The sequence below is a fragment of the Malurus melanocephalus genome, unplaced genomic scaffold (assembly GCF_030028575.1).
Source record: "Malurus melanocephalus ecotype Western Australia unplaced genomic scaffold, MMel_1.1 scaffold_342, whole genome shotgun sequence".
Lineage (NCBI taxonomy): Eukaryota > Metazoa > Chordata > Aves > Passeriformes > Maluridae > Malurus > Malurus melanocephalus.
The window spans coordinates 469060-483215 of record NW_026623574.1 but is presented as its reverse complement, the minus strand read 5'-3'; the positions used below and the strand labels follow the sequence as shown (position 1 = coordinate 483215).

General features: G+C 38.6%; 1 protein-coding gene across 1 annotated transcript in view; it reads left to right on the top strand.

Annotated features, from left to right (window-relative positions):
- The window catches only part of CD226 (CD226 molecule), a 25300-nt gene that overhangs the window by 8895 nt on the left and 2249 nt on the right, over window positions 1-14156 (top strand). Inside the window, 3 exon segments of the mRNA XM_057378152.1 lie at window positions 6526-6864; window positions 7318-7589; window positions 13852-14015. Coding sequence (XP_057234135.1) covers window positions 6526-6864; window positions 7318-7589; window positions 13852-14015 — 775 coding nt within the window.

The window sequence follows — 14156 nt, the reverse complement described above, 5'->3', positions numbered from 1 at the left end:
ATTATGTACTCTTGGTTACTTTGTTTGCATCATAATGTGTTATGTTAAGGAAAGAACTGTAAGATTCAGTGCCCGTGAGGACTTATGTGCTTTTACCAAAGTAAGATAAAATTGGAAGGGTTGTTTTGTACATTCTATATGAGCAAATGTATATGTGTCAGCTGGCTACTAGAGCTATTATCTGATTTTTATYTGTTTTGTGATAGTTTGGGGATGACTCTCACTTCTTGTCTATTCATCTGCTGACCCATCCTGCCCTCTGGGGAGATTTGCTGCTTGCCTGTGAAGAAGAGGACAGTTCCATGAGCCAAGACCAAGCTGCATTGCTGATGGCAACAACATTCTGCCTTTCATCACCAAGGGCTCTTCTTGTTGATCAAGGAATGCTAGAAAGAGATGGGATCCACCTGAGTASACAGGGAAAAAACATCCTTTGTCAACAGGCTGGTGAGGGTGCTGCAACAGGAAAGTGAGGTGAAAACCCACATGGGAGCAAGGAATTGGGCTGCGCTGACAAGCAAATGGTGTGCACTTATACGGACAGGAAACACCCTGAAAAAAAAAAAAAATAGGCACAAGGGTGTCCATTCCAATTATGCCTACACAAAGAAGGAAATGCTAAGAGGGCATCGAGTGGAATCTAATGGGTTAAWTTTTTTTGAGGCCAAGTATTCCTCTGCCTTTAAAAACCAAAAATACTACTTCTTCTYAGCTACTCTTCCATAATTTTATGCCAATGAAGCCAGCCTTTGGAAATTCAATGTAATTAAAGTATGGTATTATGTCTAGTATCCACCATCACTGCTATGAGCAGCAGTAGTTAAACCAGATCCAAGAGTTTTGTAACTTTGTTTTTGTTTCACACATTGCAAAGATGATGGATGAAATTTTGAAATAATACAATTTGGAAATCATCACAGGATTCAATTGCAGGGAGAAAAGGAAAGTGTACACTGACAGCTTTAAAGTACTCATAATTGAAATGGTTTTAATTTGTCTAGGACAGATGGAATAATATTTTGTTTGGGGAAATACAGTAGACATGGAATGAACAGAGGCAGATGTAAAGCAGAGGATAAAAGGAATTGCACATTCAGGCAGTTAAACTTCCAAATACTCTAAAGGAAATCACTAACAGGTGATTAGCATTTAACTTCTGAAATGTTTCTATCAGTAAAAAATTCTGCTGCTACTTATATTTTTAATGATGAACCTTTCTTTCAGCTGGCCTGTAAGACAAGAACATAATTTATAACTTAATGAAGTCAAACAGAAATGGGAAGGAAGCCTTTAGTAAAAAAATACTGATCATATATTCATTTCTTCCATTATCTTATCTGCTACCAAGCTGCATAACAAACTTACAATGAAACAAACTATKTATTTCCTTCTTCTCCAGTATATTTTCAGACCACTAAACAATCTGTTCAAAGTAATAACTAGGATCTGAGAAGCCAGACAGCAAATTCCCCATAGTGTATCATTGTGCTATACTCCTGGGTGTTATATCACTTCTGGTGCTGAGCAGCTTGGGTTTGTACCCTATTCAATGCCTTGGTACCCTTTGCTTTCACCCTTGAGATGAGCTGGTTCCAACTGGTGGCCTTAGGATGCAGATTGAATTTTCACACCATTTCCATTCCCCTCTCCCCTGCCTCTTTTCCTCTCTGTAGCTTAACCCATGACATTCTCTGCTCTGCCTGACACCCACCCCTGAAGAGCCTTGTGGAAGGTGTGAGTAGCTGKGCACAAATGCACACCCACATGCAGGCTGTGACATGCAGGGTCTCATTTCTCTCCCTTTACCCACTGTGAGACAGCGTGGGTCAATAACACTGAGTGATGCCTGAGCACAGTGCCCTGTGTCACTCCTGCTGTCTGCTCACTGAAYTCCTGTTGCTGGTAAAATTCTCTTTATCCTGAAATCATGAAATTCCTGCATGTGGACAGGATGAAAGTCTGAAATTCTGACCTCTCAGATCTTCAACACTCTTCTGCAGATAAATCTTGCCATAGTGCATTATATGTTTTTGTCTGATGACTTCTTCCCCAGCAACCAAATTCTCCTTGCTGGAAGTTCATGAATGTTTATACCTGAARAGAGAATTATTTTCTCACTCCTATTAGCACTGTACTCCTTCTCACTCCCTCTCTTTGACTTCTTCCTTTTCTTGCACTCTAGGAAACTAAAGCTCGGCTTAAAASAGGAAAAAAGCAACAATGAATAATAGAATATATATATATAAAATGGAATTGGCAGGTGAGTTATAATTGCATGCTGTTTCCTATATAATGCTGAACTAATAATTTGTACAGAAAGATTAGGCAAATTTTTCACAATACAATTTTATATATATTTAAAGGGATGTTTTAAGGATACAGGAGTATACTTTCATTTTAACTTYTATGATCCAAATAGCTGCTATTAGTAAAATGCATTTTTTGACCACAAGCATASTGCTGGTTTCTGGTCGGATTGTAGAACTGGTGTCAGTAACTTGTTGAAAATGAAAAATGAGGCAAACCCATATTTTTAGGAACTCAAAATAATAACTACGTAGTATGTGATAATACAGTTGGAAGGCATTAGGAGCTAAATATAATGCTTTATTTAGACTATAAGGGAAGGGTGAAGGRGTCACTCAAAATATTTTCTCTTCTGAAAATTGATTTGCTTGATGAAAATACCCAGAGAAAGTTCATGTTCCTAAATTTTTAAGCCTACTTTTTGTGTGCAGATTTTTTTTTTGTGCTGCTTATTACAAGCAGAGGAAAACGACTGTGTTTGTGTGTAAAGCTTCAGCAAACCAAGTGGGACCTGGGAACCTGTTTCTGCTCTAAAGCTGAGTTAGCTTTGCACATTTGAAAAGTCTGCTAAGGTCATGAGTTATTTCTCCTAAGAGTGTGAAACAACCCCTGAAGAAACAAWTTCAACTAATCCTATTGGAGGACAAAAGAACAAAAAAAAAACCCCAAAACCCCCAACCAAACCAAACCAAACCAAAATAAAGTGGATGCGACGTGAGAAAAAGAAGGAGAAATTCTAAAAATCTCTACCAATGAATGGGCACCAAACTTTCACATAAGAAGTTTTTTAACATTTAAATGCTTATAACAAAGGCAGGAGGGGATGGGAGGAAATGACACCATTGTTTTATTATTCCTCCAAAAGATTTTTCTCAACTTCCTCTATTACCTTAGTGCAGAATTTTGGTTCAGTTGCTTGATCTTTTAAATCCTGGAGAGGTGGTTTACACTCTTTTATACCTCTGTATTTCTGATATTTGCTTTCCAAGAAATACATTGAAATATATCTTAAAAGCATGAAAGGCTGCATTTCTTCTCCTTGACATATCTAACATCAGATAGACATAGGTACAACTGCAAAATAKGATAACATGGTGCCAAAAGAGGTGGGTGCAGGATAAAAAGCACAGAGTACTTTCTCACTAAGTGGAGTCCTATGGACCTCTCCTGAGCGCTGTCACCTCCCCCTTTCTGCTCAAGAAGCGAGATGAGGTGACCATGGGCAGAGCAGACAGCAGTGGCAGTGTCTGGAATGAGCAGCGGGAAGGCAGAGTCTATTTTTATCAGATGCAAMGATAAATTTTTATTTGGTGTTTCTGAAATGTTCACACATGGCGTGTCACCTCGGGCTGTGCGTGTGCAGGGGTGAAGGTGTGTGGGCGCGCTTTTTTCCCGTAGAAGGGTTTCTTGGAGCGGGAGGTTCTCATCCCACACATACCAGGCTGGAAGCAAAGAAACTGTGTTTAGAAAGGTGCTAAATAAAGTGATTGAACAGAGGAGAAGGAGGATGAAAGAATTATGCTGATGCTGCTGTCAAAATAAAATGGGACAATTGCTTAAAACAAAAGCCTGGAATACTTTCGTGTCCTTAGAAGATTTAATTAGAACTATGTAGGCCTGATTTGCCACTGTTTGTGCCTTATATAATCATATAAATTGCTCAAGGCACCATATTGTAACAAGGGGAGACATTTACATTATTCATCAAGAGTGAAAATACCTTAATGTTGCTGCCTACTTTCAAATAAAATATATATGCTAACAAAAAAAAAAGTCATGATGTCTCTGTTTGCAAATGGTTGTGATAGATTGTGGAGCAGCCAAGAATCTCCAAAATGTTTCTATTTTTAATTTGTACCTTGTCCTCACTATTAACATAATATTCATTATTTGTATACTTGCAAATCACACAGTTTTATTAAGATTTATACATGGAAATTCTTCACTAATTGCAAAACAAACTTAAYTTGGTAATGTATCTGTTACAGTATAATATTTGTTCTATATTATCAAGCATCTGGGGTATATTGTTTGGCAAATATARCACAAGAGTGAGCTAATAAATTTTAAGACAGAAGGGATTTTCATCRCTTTGACTGAAAATGTTCTTCATCTCTTTATTCCCAGTTAACCATATGTGCAATGTACACTTTTCTAGCAAATATATGGCAAAGCAGCAGGGAAGAAGGCTGGTTATTATAAAGTCATATCATTTGGGTCAGGTGGGAATGCTCTGGAAGGTGGGAGGTAGAATCATTGTGCACAAAATTCCCTATTAAGCATGTTTACATAGGCAAAACACCCGGAGTTTAGGGTGGCATTGTAGTGAAAAGAAAAGGACATCTATGATGGGCCCAGGAGATGATTGGGAGATGTCAGTGCTCCTGAGGGAAATGTGGGCAGCAGTAGGGCTTGCTCACAGTGGAAGACCACAGCAAAGACAGCATCACGAAAAGCAAGAGTTCTTTGGCAGGAATATGTGGTTTATTGTAAAGCAGGCTGTTGCTGGAAGTTTGTGGACTGAGGAAAGGATCTGACCTCCAAGAATACGGTGTTCCAGTAGAGGATGTGTTTCAATCACTTTTTCATTTAGCCCTCTTCCCTAGATCTGAATGAATATGCAAATCTGCATCTGCTAAGTATAAAAAAAAATTACCTGATTTAATGTAGTGAATTTTGAGGGTCTGCGCTTCAAGGAACATCTTTTGTAAGTGTAGAGTCCCATCATAGCAGTCATTCRGTATAATTTGAATAATACTTAGACTTCCATGAGTAAATTCTTGCTGGAATTTGCATGATAACTTAAATGATTATCCAGCCTTGGCAGTCAACTTCAGTAATAGAAATTTAGCTGTCTTTGGCAAGCTGTGTAAGGAGTTAATTAGCTTCACTCTGTTGTACCTTCTGTTTGGTTTAGTGAATTTATCTCTCTTCTGTCCTTGTCTGTCATTAACTTTCTGTCTCCTTGATTGCAGTCTACACGTATCTTCAAGTTCTTCACTAATTATTTTAGGTAAACTCATTAGACACAGTTCCTTTTGTCTTTATACATTTTAATGTTTTAATCATATTTCTAGTCTCCAAAGGCAGAGGGAATGTAATTTTTCCGTGCTGTATTCCATTGATAAAAAACTGCAGGCTAGACTTTTTCATTCAGTGTTTCAGAGACAGAGAGATTCTCTGAAGTTACAGAGTCCCACAGTGGAATCTCCATCCTGTCAACGTGAATGCAATCRCTTATTCCTAGGTAGCCTACTTACCTTCCACTTGCTGCCACAGATAGAGACAAACACATTAAAAATATATAGCAGTGACTTTTTTTTTCTAACTTAAAAACATCTATTTTAAAAAAATCTCATCGAAGAACTTGAAAGATCAAAGGTTTTACAGTGTAAGGAAAACAGTGTGATCATTAATCTTTTCCAACATCAAAGTCTTCAGCAAGATGACAGTGCCTGTCCTATCTTATGGATAGAGGCATTGCAAAGCTAAGTTTAGAAATCACGTGGCTCTGAATGTCAGAGAAATTGACAATATTTCTATTGCAGACCTTTAAACTTTTTTTTCTTAATTTGTTAGYAGTAAATTATTTTATTAAAAATAGTATCTCAAAGCAAGTGCATTTCAGTCAAAATTGYTTAAGATATGTTCAAACCTATGGTTTCTATGTAGTTGAACTCCTGAATTTGTGTGGAAGTCTTCTTTCATACCACAGACAATCATCCAGGTTTTCCCCAAGTAGAGTGCATGAATGGATAAGATTTTTTTGAATTTAAGTGGTGTGAGGTTTGTGAATGGGAGAGTTGCAGTTCATAGGCTGGAATGTCTTCTGACATAATTTACTAAAGCATGTCCTGAGGGTCACATCAAACCATTTTCTTATTATAACTAGTGTGAAAGAAGAACAAGACCRTGCCAAATTTAATTGGATTGGCACCATAATTTATGCTGCTGAATAGTTGCTCAAAATTTACAGAATTAGCTTTCTTGCAATACCATCACATCCTCACTGTTCCATAAAGGCTGTTTTGTCTAAATTTGCACAAAAATATAAACATAGATAGGTATAAATTATATTTTTCAGAATTTCAAATTATTTCAATATCTTTCTGCTATAAGCCAATATCATTACTATTTGCCCTACAAGATTTGTGGATACTAAACTTCCCTTGAATGAATTATAAATGGGTTTTTGTTKGGAATTGTGTTTTTCAACAGATGCTTTTGAAGTGTCTGAGAAACAAAATAATCCCATGTTTACTGAGCCAGAAGGAAATGTTGCTTTTACTTGCCCTTAAAAAATTGGAGATTCAGCACAGTGAGCAATGTGGGAAAGGATTAAAGCAGATATTATCTGRGTAGGTATTATCATTCTGTGCAACTCATCAGGAAAGCAGAGTTTTGGTTCAGATTTCAAAGGACGTACACCAGTGGATTGTTCTGATCAGGAAAACTCCAGGATTGTCTTTCAAAACATTAGAGCCTCTGACTCTTCAATGTTCTGCCCTGTAGCTGCAGGGAGAAACAAAAACTATGTGATGAGTTTTACAGTGGCTGGTAAGTAAAGGAGATAGTGGTAAATGTTTTTGAAATAGGACCTTCTGATCCATGAACTCTTTTACCTGTAAAAAATAACTCTTCAGTAACAAATGAGGATTTATTTAAACACCACATTCCAATTAGCAGAGTGTAAAAGATAACAAAGTTAACAATTGATCTTGTTTTCTCAAAAATAAGCTGGCCTTAAGCCTGTCTGATCTCATTATAGGACTTTAGACCTGTTTGTGAGAAAYTGCTTTGATGTTAAGAATCTCAGAATAGAATAGAATCATAGAATCATTTGGACTGGAAAAGACCTCCAGGATCATCAACTCCAACCTTTGCCTGGGCACCACCTTGTCATCTAAATCACTCCTGCAGATTCTTGAACACCTCCAGGGATTGTGACTCCATTATCTCCCTGGGCAGACTGTCACAATGCCTGACCACCTTTTCCTGATGTTCACCCAGAACGTCCCCTGGTGAAGCTTGAGGGAGTCTCTTGTCCTGTCACTGKTTTCCTGGGAAAAGAGACCAATCCTCATTTTCAGGTGGTTTTAGAGACTGACAGGGTCTCCTCTGATCCTCCTTTTCTCCAGGATAAACCACCCCAGCTCCTTCAGCTGCCCTCATACAATTTACAAGAAGGAGATGCTTTGGAAGGAGAGCAACTGCCTGTGTTTGCAGGAAGAGATGGGCGTTCTCCCAAAGAAGGCACGAGGAGAATTCCCCATCAGCACACTGTACCTGCAGAGCCTTGGGGATGAGACCTGTCCCCCTACAAAGGCAAAGAGCACAGTCGCAGGTGAAAATGTAAATTTGTAAACTGATCTGCAACTTATTCAGGTACGGGGTTTGCTCATGGAGAGCTGAGAAGCTCTCAGGTTTTGCTGTTACTATTGCCAGAGTTTGCTTATAATGGGAGCTACATATCTTGGCACACAGACACTTGAAATTTCTGAAACTSTGGGGTGAATTTCAACTTTACTTCTATTTTCTGTTATGACTCAAAAAAACCCCAACCAACCAAACAAAAAAAGACTTGGTTTTTCTTCTTCTCTGTAGAACGCACTTTGAAGACTTAATCCTTGTACCACCCCAGACCTTCTCTTGTTGCAACACTCAGTCCAGCTTTCATTGYTCTGCCCTTTGTTCCTGGAGATACATCAGTGTTTGGCAGTGCTGTGGCATGGAGTGCAAATCTCCAKAATATGTTTAAACTGTGATATGGTTAATTGAGAAGTGGACAATGTGCTAGGGGAAAAACAGGATGACCTGCTTTGCCTTAAATACTTGACCACAAAAATCCATGAAAATGAGCAGAAAGTAATAAAAATACAGGAAACAGGAAAAAAAGTTCTCACCTCTGACAATTCTTAAACATTCAAATTTTAAAATCCTGACCATATTGATGTAATCAAACATGTTGTATTTGTAGAGCAATAGAAATATTTTCTTCTTACTCCAAGTGTTTGCTTCCAACACCAAAATTAAAACATAAGTTGTAAAAAATACAGTAACCTTCAGAATGATCAATTCTACCTACACAAATTATTTCTTGTCCAAGAGTTTAGTTTTCATGCTTCTTTTGTTCCTGAAAAAAAATCAATTAATGCTTTTAATCCTMGAAATGGCAGAATAGTTATGGCTGTTTATTGAAGAAAAAATATATGAAAACATTGAAGAATAAGAAGTACAGTATGATTCAGAAAACACTCCATTGTGTCCCTTTTAAGCTCTCACCCTGTGTACACTTCTGAAGTGCATGTGGGTTGGATTTTCATTAATTTCAAAGAAAGTGAAATATCAAGGATTTCCTATTATTTCTCTTCAATGCTTGGAACATTTTCATAACACACAATTAATATTTCTAGTGTGGTATGGGGAAAGGGAAAGGCGAGAGAAGYGACAGGCCAGGCATGGGCTCCCATCACACCCTGTGGCTCAGGCAGTGAAGTCTCTCACAAACTCACAAGAGACTTACTCTGCTTGATCCAACAGTTGTGGCTGGAATAAACAGAGTGCTGCCAGAAACTTTCTGCACTCTTTTTTTTTGGTGTATGTTCTACCAGTCCGGTGGTGTCATTTTCTCTGGCTTAGCACTACAGCTAAGCCACGCTCCAGCTCGGATTTGCTACCAAACCCTTCCAACGCTTTAAGCCTGTTGGTGTGATTCTGCACGGGTAAAGCAAATCTTCTCGCCTTGCCCAGTTCCAGAGCTATTTTGAAATACTGAGTGTAGAAGGTGGGAGGAGAGGAGAAGAGCTGCTTTTTAGGTTTTAGGTTGAGAGAGTAAGAGAAAAGATAAGAATTTTTTTTTTATTTTTTTTTTAAGCTGTTGCTGAAAGGACCTCAAGAACTTTTGAAGAGGAGTAATCTTGGGTGAAAGACTCTATTAAGAGCACAGGATTATTTKCAGAAGAGGTAACAGTCCAAAAACTGCTGATTCTGAGAGGTGGTAGGGTAGAAAGAAGCAGTTTGCTTCTTGTGTAAAGGCGAATGGATTTTTACAAAGAAAAACAACATGGAATTYTTGTTAAGAAAAAAGGGAGAGAGGAAGGAATAGGTATTCAAGCATCATAAAAGCAGTTCTTGAAATTGCGTCATAAAAGCCAGCATGCTCCATTTGATGTTTTTGAATGCTGGAAAAATTAAACCATGAGATCAATTCAGTATCATTAARTTTATCCACTCTATCCCACTAAATRTTGTGACTACTTTCCAGAAACAGGAATTTCCAGCCATAATCAGACTCCTGCAACTAATTTTTGACCTCAAAATCTGGAACATGTAAAGCAATGTGTTTGTAAACTAGTGTAGCTCTTGTTGGATGACTCTTACAGAAACAGAAAGCTGAATATTACATAATTATACAACATGTTCCAGAGACTTTGGATTAATTTGTGATGTGTTATTCACCATATCTCTCCTTCTAAAAATTCATTCAATATGGATATCAGTCATGACACCAGATTCCACATCTGAACCCATTTTCTGTGGTTTTCTCACCATGCTTTTTTCTTTAAGACAGCCTTTGAAGAAAGGAARCAGACTTGCAATCCACATATTGTTTTTGGTAGATGATTGGGAAAGAATGGGAAGTGTCGTATGAAAAGACTGAAAAATTATCAGGGCTGAAAAAGAAGTGCTTATTTGCTCCTGAAGACACAGACATTTTTAGAAAGATTTAATAAGCTTTTTTCTTGCTTTAGAAGAAAGCAAGGTAGCAATTTCTCTTAGGCAACGTAAAACAGAAATGTGTTTCTGTGTGGTCCCACTAGCTCTGAAAAATGGTTTGGTTGTACATGCACGTATGTTTAGGGGTCAGAGTTACATTACAGTTCTCACCAGGCCTTTCACCAGCTTTGTTGCCCTCCTCTGGACACATTCAGAACCTCCACATCCTTCTAAATTAGGGCGTGCCAGAACTGCAGAGAGTGCTCAGGGTGAGATCACAGCAGCGTGAACATAGCAGGATAATCTTCATAAGCATCCAGTGAAAAGCAGAGAAATGCTTGCCCAGTCACTGGGGGTTATCACACATTCCTTGAGAGCTGGAAGGAGACAGCAGAGCTTTGGGGCCGTGGGAAACAGAGAGAAAAATAGGAACWGCAGTGAGGGGGAGAGGAGAACCAGGGTAGGAATGAAATTAGCTTCCTTCTTCYTTCATGAAGTCATTCAGTATGAACACAAGACACCAAAGCCTCTCTGTGGGTCTCTAATTAACCAATCCCCATTCTTTGGGCATGAATGCATTTGTGCTGAATTTCTGCCTTTCAGCTGTGGGGAAAACTATTTCAGTGATACCCAGGTAGGATGCCATATATGCCAGTCCAGCAAGGCATGTGACAAAATACATGAATGTCAGAGCAGCTCGATCTCTTGTTAAAACAAAACTCTCTGTCCCATCAGTACTTCTGCCTCAAAGTTGGTGCACTGAAGGTTGAAAAGTATCCTGCAAAAAAATTTCACAAACTTGAAGAGAAATACTAATAATTAACAGAAATTGTTCTGATGCCGAAAATATACTTAATAACCTGCTGTCAGCATATCACCTTTGTTGAGAACATAAGAACTAAAGAGACACATGACAAGCCTCTGACATGTTTCTGCAAAATCTTGACTGGGATGTTAAAAGTCAGTAATTACAAAAGGTTTTGTATAGTTAAAGAAAACAAATGCCTAAGGGAGGTTTTGCTCACTTAAAATGRGAAAAAGCATACAGGCTTTGAGTTGTTAGTTAAAAGAAAAAGARTCTAATGATTTTTTTCATCCAAATTTAACTGACAGCTGATAATCTCAGGTCTCAAATTCATTGACTCAGAGATTATTATCTTGACCTGATAAAACAAGGTGAAACTTCACRAAAAGAAAGATGAAGTCTGGAGCAGTTAAACTGAACGGTGGGGATGCTGCTGAAATCTGCAACTCTATCCAGATTCACCCATCTTAGACGACAATCAAATAAAAGTTTTTAAAATTTTTTCCTTTGTTGYTTATAGAATTTTTTTGTTATTTCTGTAAGTACTCACTGGCAAAGACAATGATTTTCTCTCATGGGTAGCATAACAGCTGGAAAAAAAGGACATAATTTTTCCTGAATTTGAACTATCCTGTCATTTAAAGTACACAGGAGCTGAAGACATTCTGGCAGTAGAATGATTTCATATGCAGTTATTATACAAAGGGTGTTGGTTTTTGTTATCAGGCTCTGAATAGTTTGTTATATTCTCTGTAGTGTCACACAGCTCCAGCAGTGTAAACTTCTGTGAGAATTTTCTTTCTTTTTTCTTTCCAGTAAAATAGCATTGGATTCAAGGATAAGGCTCTTCTGCAATCAGTATTTTTTGTTATCCTTTCCAATGAACACATTGATACTGAAGAGGTTTACCTGAGCAAGTCTCACGTGGTGTCCAGGATAAGAATCTGTGAACCTTTTTGATCCTGGAGAGAAAAGACATCTGGTGATGGCTCAGAGCTAATGGTTAGCTGGTTAGCTGCCATTAGTGCTCCTGATTGCTTTCCTTTGCCTGTGAACTAAGCACAGGACTTTCTTGTCCACCCTAAAGAAAGCATTTTGGGGCAGCCGTGAGTGTGAACATTACAGATGGAGTGAGTACACCTAAGACAGGTTTGAGCTCCTGCTCACCAGTGAATTACTGAGGACTTGAGCTGCAGATTACCTGTGTGACTTTGATAATATTACCTCTGTTTTTTCCTCCAACGCTTTTCACTTAAAAATAAGTATTACCTYGCCACAGGCTTGAGCACTATAAGAATAAATTGGCTTATACCTTGAAGCCATTTTCTTGTCTGTCTCTACCTTTAGTTATTACAGGTCGCTCTTTAGTTTCATTTKAAGATATGACTCCATTCCAAAGAAATCAATGCATTTTAAACAAAGTTACTATAAGTTTAACTTTTCCTGCCTAGSTTGCAGTTTTCAAAGAAAGCCTTTTTGCTTAGGCTAGAACAAATGGGGTAGGTTACCTGAGATCCATCATCAAGGCATGTACAGTAATAGGTGATTAAAAAAAGGAGATGATAATGGGAGAAATTTTTGTGAWTTTTTTTTTTGTTAAAACCTRARCAGATTYYTTTTTGAAGTAGAGCAGAAAATAATTGATACCACTGTGTGCAGTATTGAGCAGAAAATCTCTTGAGCACTGAGATGATCTTCCTGGTTCTCTGAAAAATAACTTGCTGCCCATGGAAATATTGAATGGCTGTTGGGGCTCTCCTGTGGGACAACTTTTACAATCACAGAACCACAGAATGGGTCAGGTTGGAAGAGACCACATTGGGTCATCTGGTTYAATCTCCCTGCTCAATCAGGGTCATCCCAGAGCACATGKMATAGGATTKTGTCCAGRTTGCTCTTGAATATCTCCAGTGGGGGAGACTTCACACCCTCTCTGGGCAATCTGTTCCAATGCTTTTGTACCCACACAGTAAAGCAGTTCTTCCTCAAATTCAGGGGGAACTTCCTGTGCATCAGTTTCTGCCCATTCCCTCCTGTCTTAATGCTTATCAGCACTGAGAAAAGCCTGGATTAATTAACCTTCTTGTAACCTTCAGATACTCACAGATGTATAGGTTGGACTCGATGATCTCAAAGGTTTTTCCAACCTTGCTGATTCTGTGATTCTGTAACATTGATGATGTCCCCTCTCAGTCATCTCTTCTCAAGGCTCAACAGCCCAGCTCCCTCAGCATTTCCTCTTTTAAGAGATCCTCTGATCCCTTCATCATCTCTGTTGCCCTGTGCTGGAGCTGCTCCAGGAGTTCTGTATCTCTCTTGTCCTGAGGAGCCCAGAACTGAACACAGCACTCCAGAAGTGGCCTCAGCAAGGCTGAGTAGAGGGGCAGGATCAGCTCCCTTGGCCTGCTGGCCATGCCCTTCCTAATGCACCCCAGGACAAAACTGGCCTTGTTGGCCACAATGGCTCATGGACAGCTTGTTTTGCACCAGGACCTCCCGGTCCTTCTCCTCAGAGCTGCYCTCCAGCAGTTCAGCCCCTAACCTGTGCTGGTACAGGGGGTTATTCCTGCCCAGGTGCAGGGCCCTGCAYTTTGTTGAATCTCAGACCCTTCTTCTCTGCCCATCTCCAACCCATTGAGACCTTTCTGAAGGGCTGCACAGCGCTCTGGRGTATCAGCCACTCCTCATGGCTTTGTGTCATCAGCCAAGAACATTCATYTAAGTAGACTGAGAACTTTAATTAACCATTTATTGAGTCACTTATGTATGGACTGCTTTCTCTGCAGGGGAGGGAAGAAGACAGAGAAGGATTATACAAAGCACAGCTATTTTTTTCATACCCCTGTGCTGTGTTCTCTAACCTTTGGTCATCCTAGTCACAACTTTCCTAGGAGCTAGTTCAGCCTAAAAARGCTTTTTAGAAATGAGAAGATTGCTGTAAACTCTGAATATCAAGCATGAGCTGTCATGGAACAATGTCTTTATATAATCATTGATTTTTCAGCTTAGTTTGTCATAAAAAGTTTATGCTGATTTATATTTATACCAATTGTATTTATTACAATCATATTTTACCAACTTGGGATCACAAATGGCTTAGTGTCTACATAACTGAAGGGATTTCTACTACTGTTTTGCTGTTAGATTTCCTACTGATCTTCTGCATCACCATTGCTTATCACAAAAAGTGAGTAACAAATCAATTTGCATAATACACTGAAGCAGATAAGTATGAATGTGTTAACAGATCATCCTACTATTCTCTCAGAACTAATAATAAAAAAAGGTTTATATAAAAATTGAACTTTCTCACCAAAATTTTAAACTT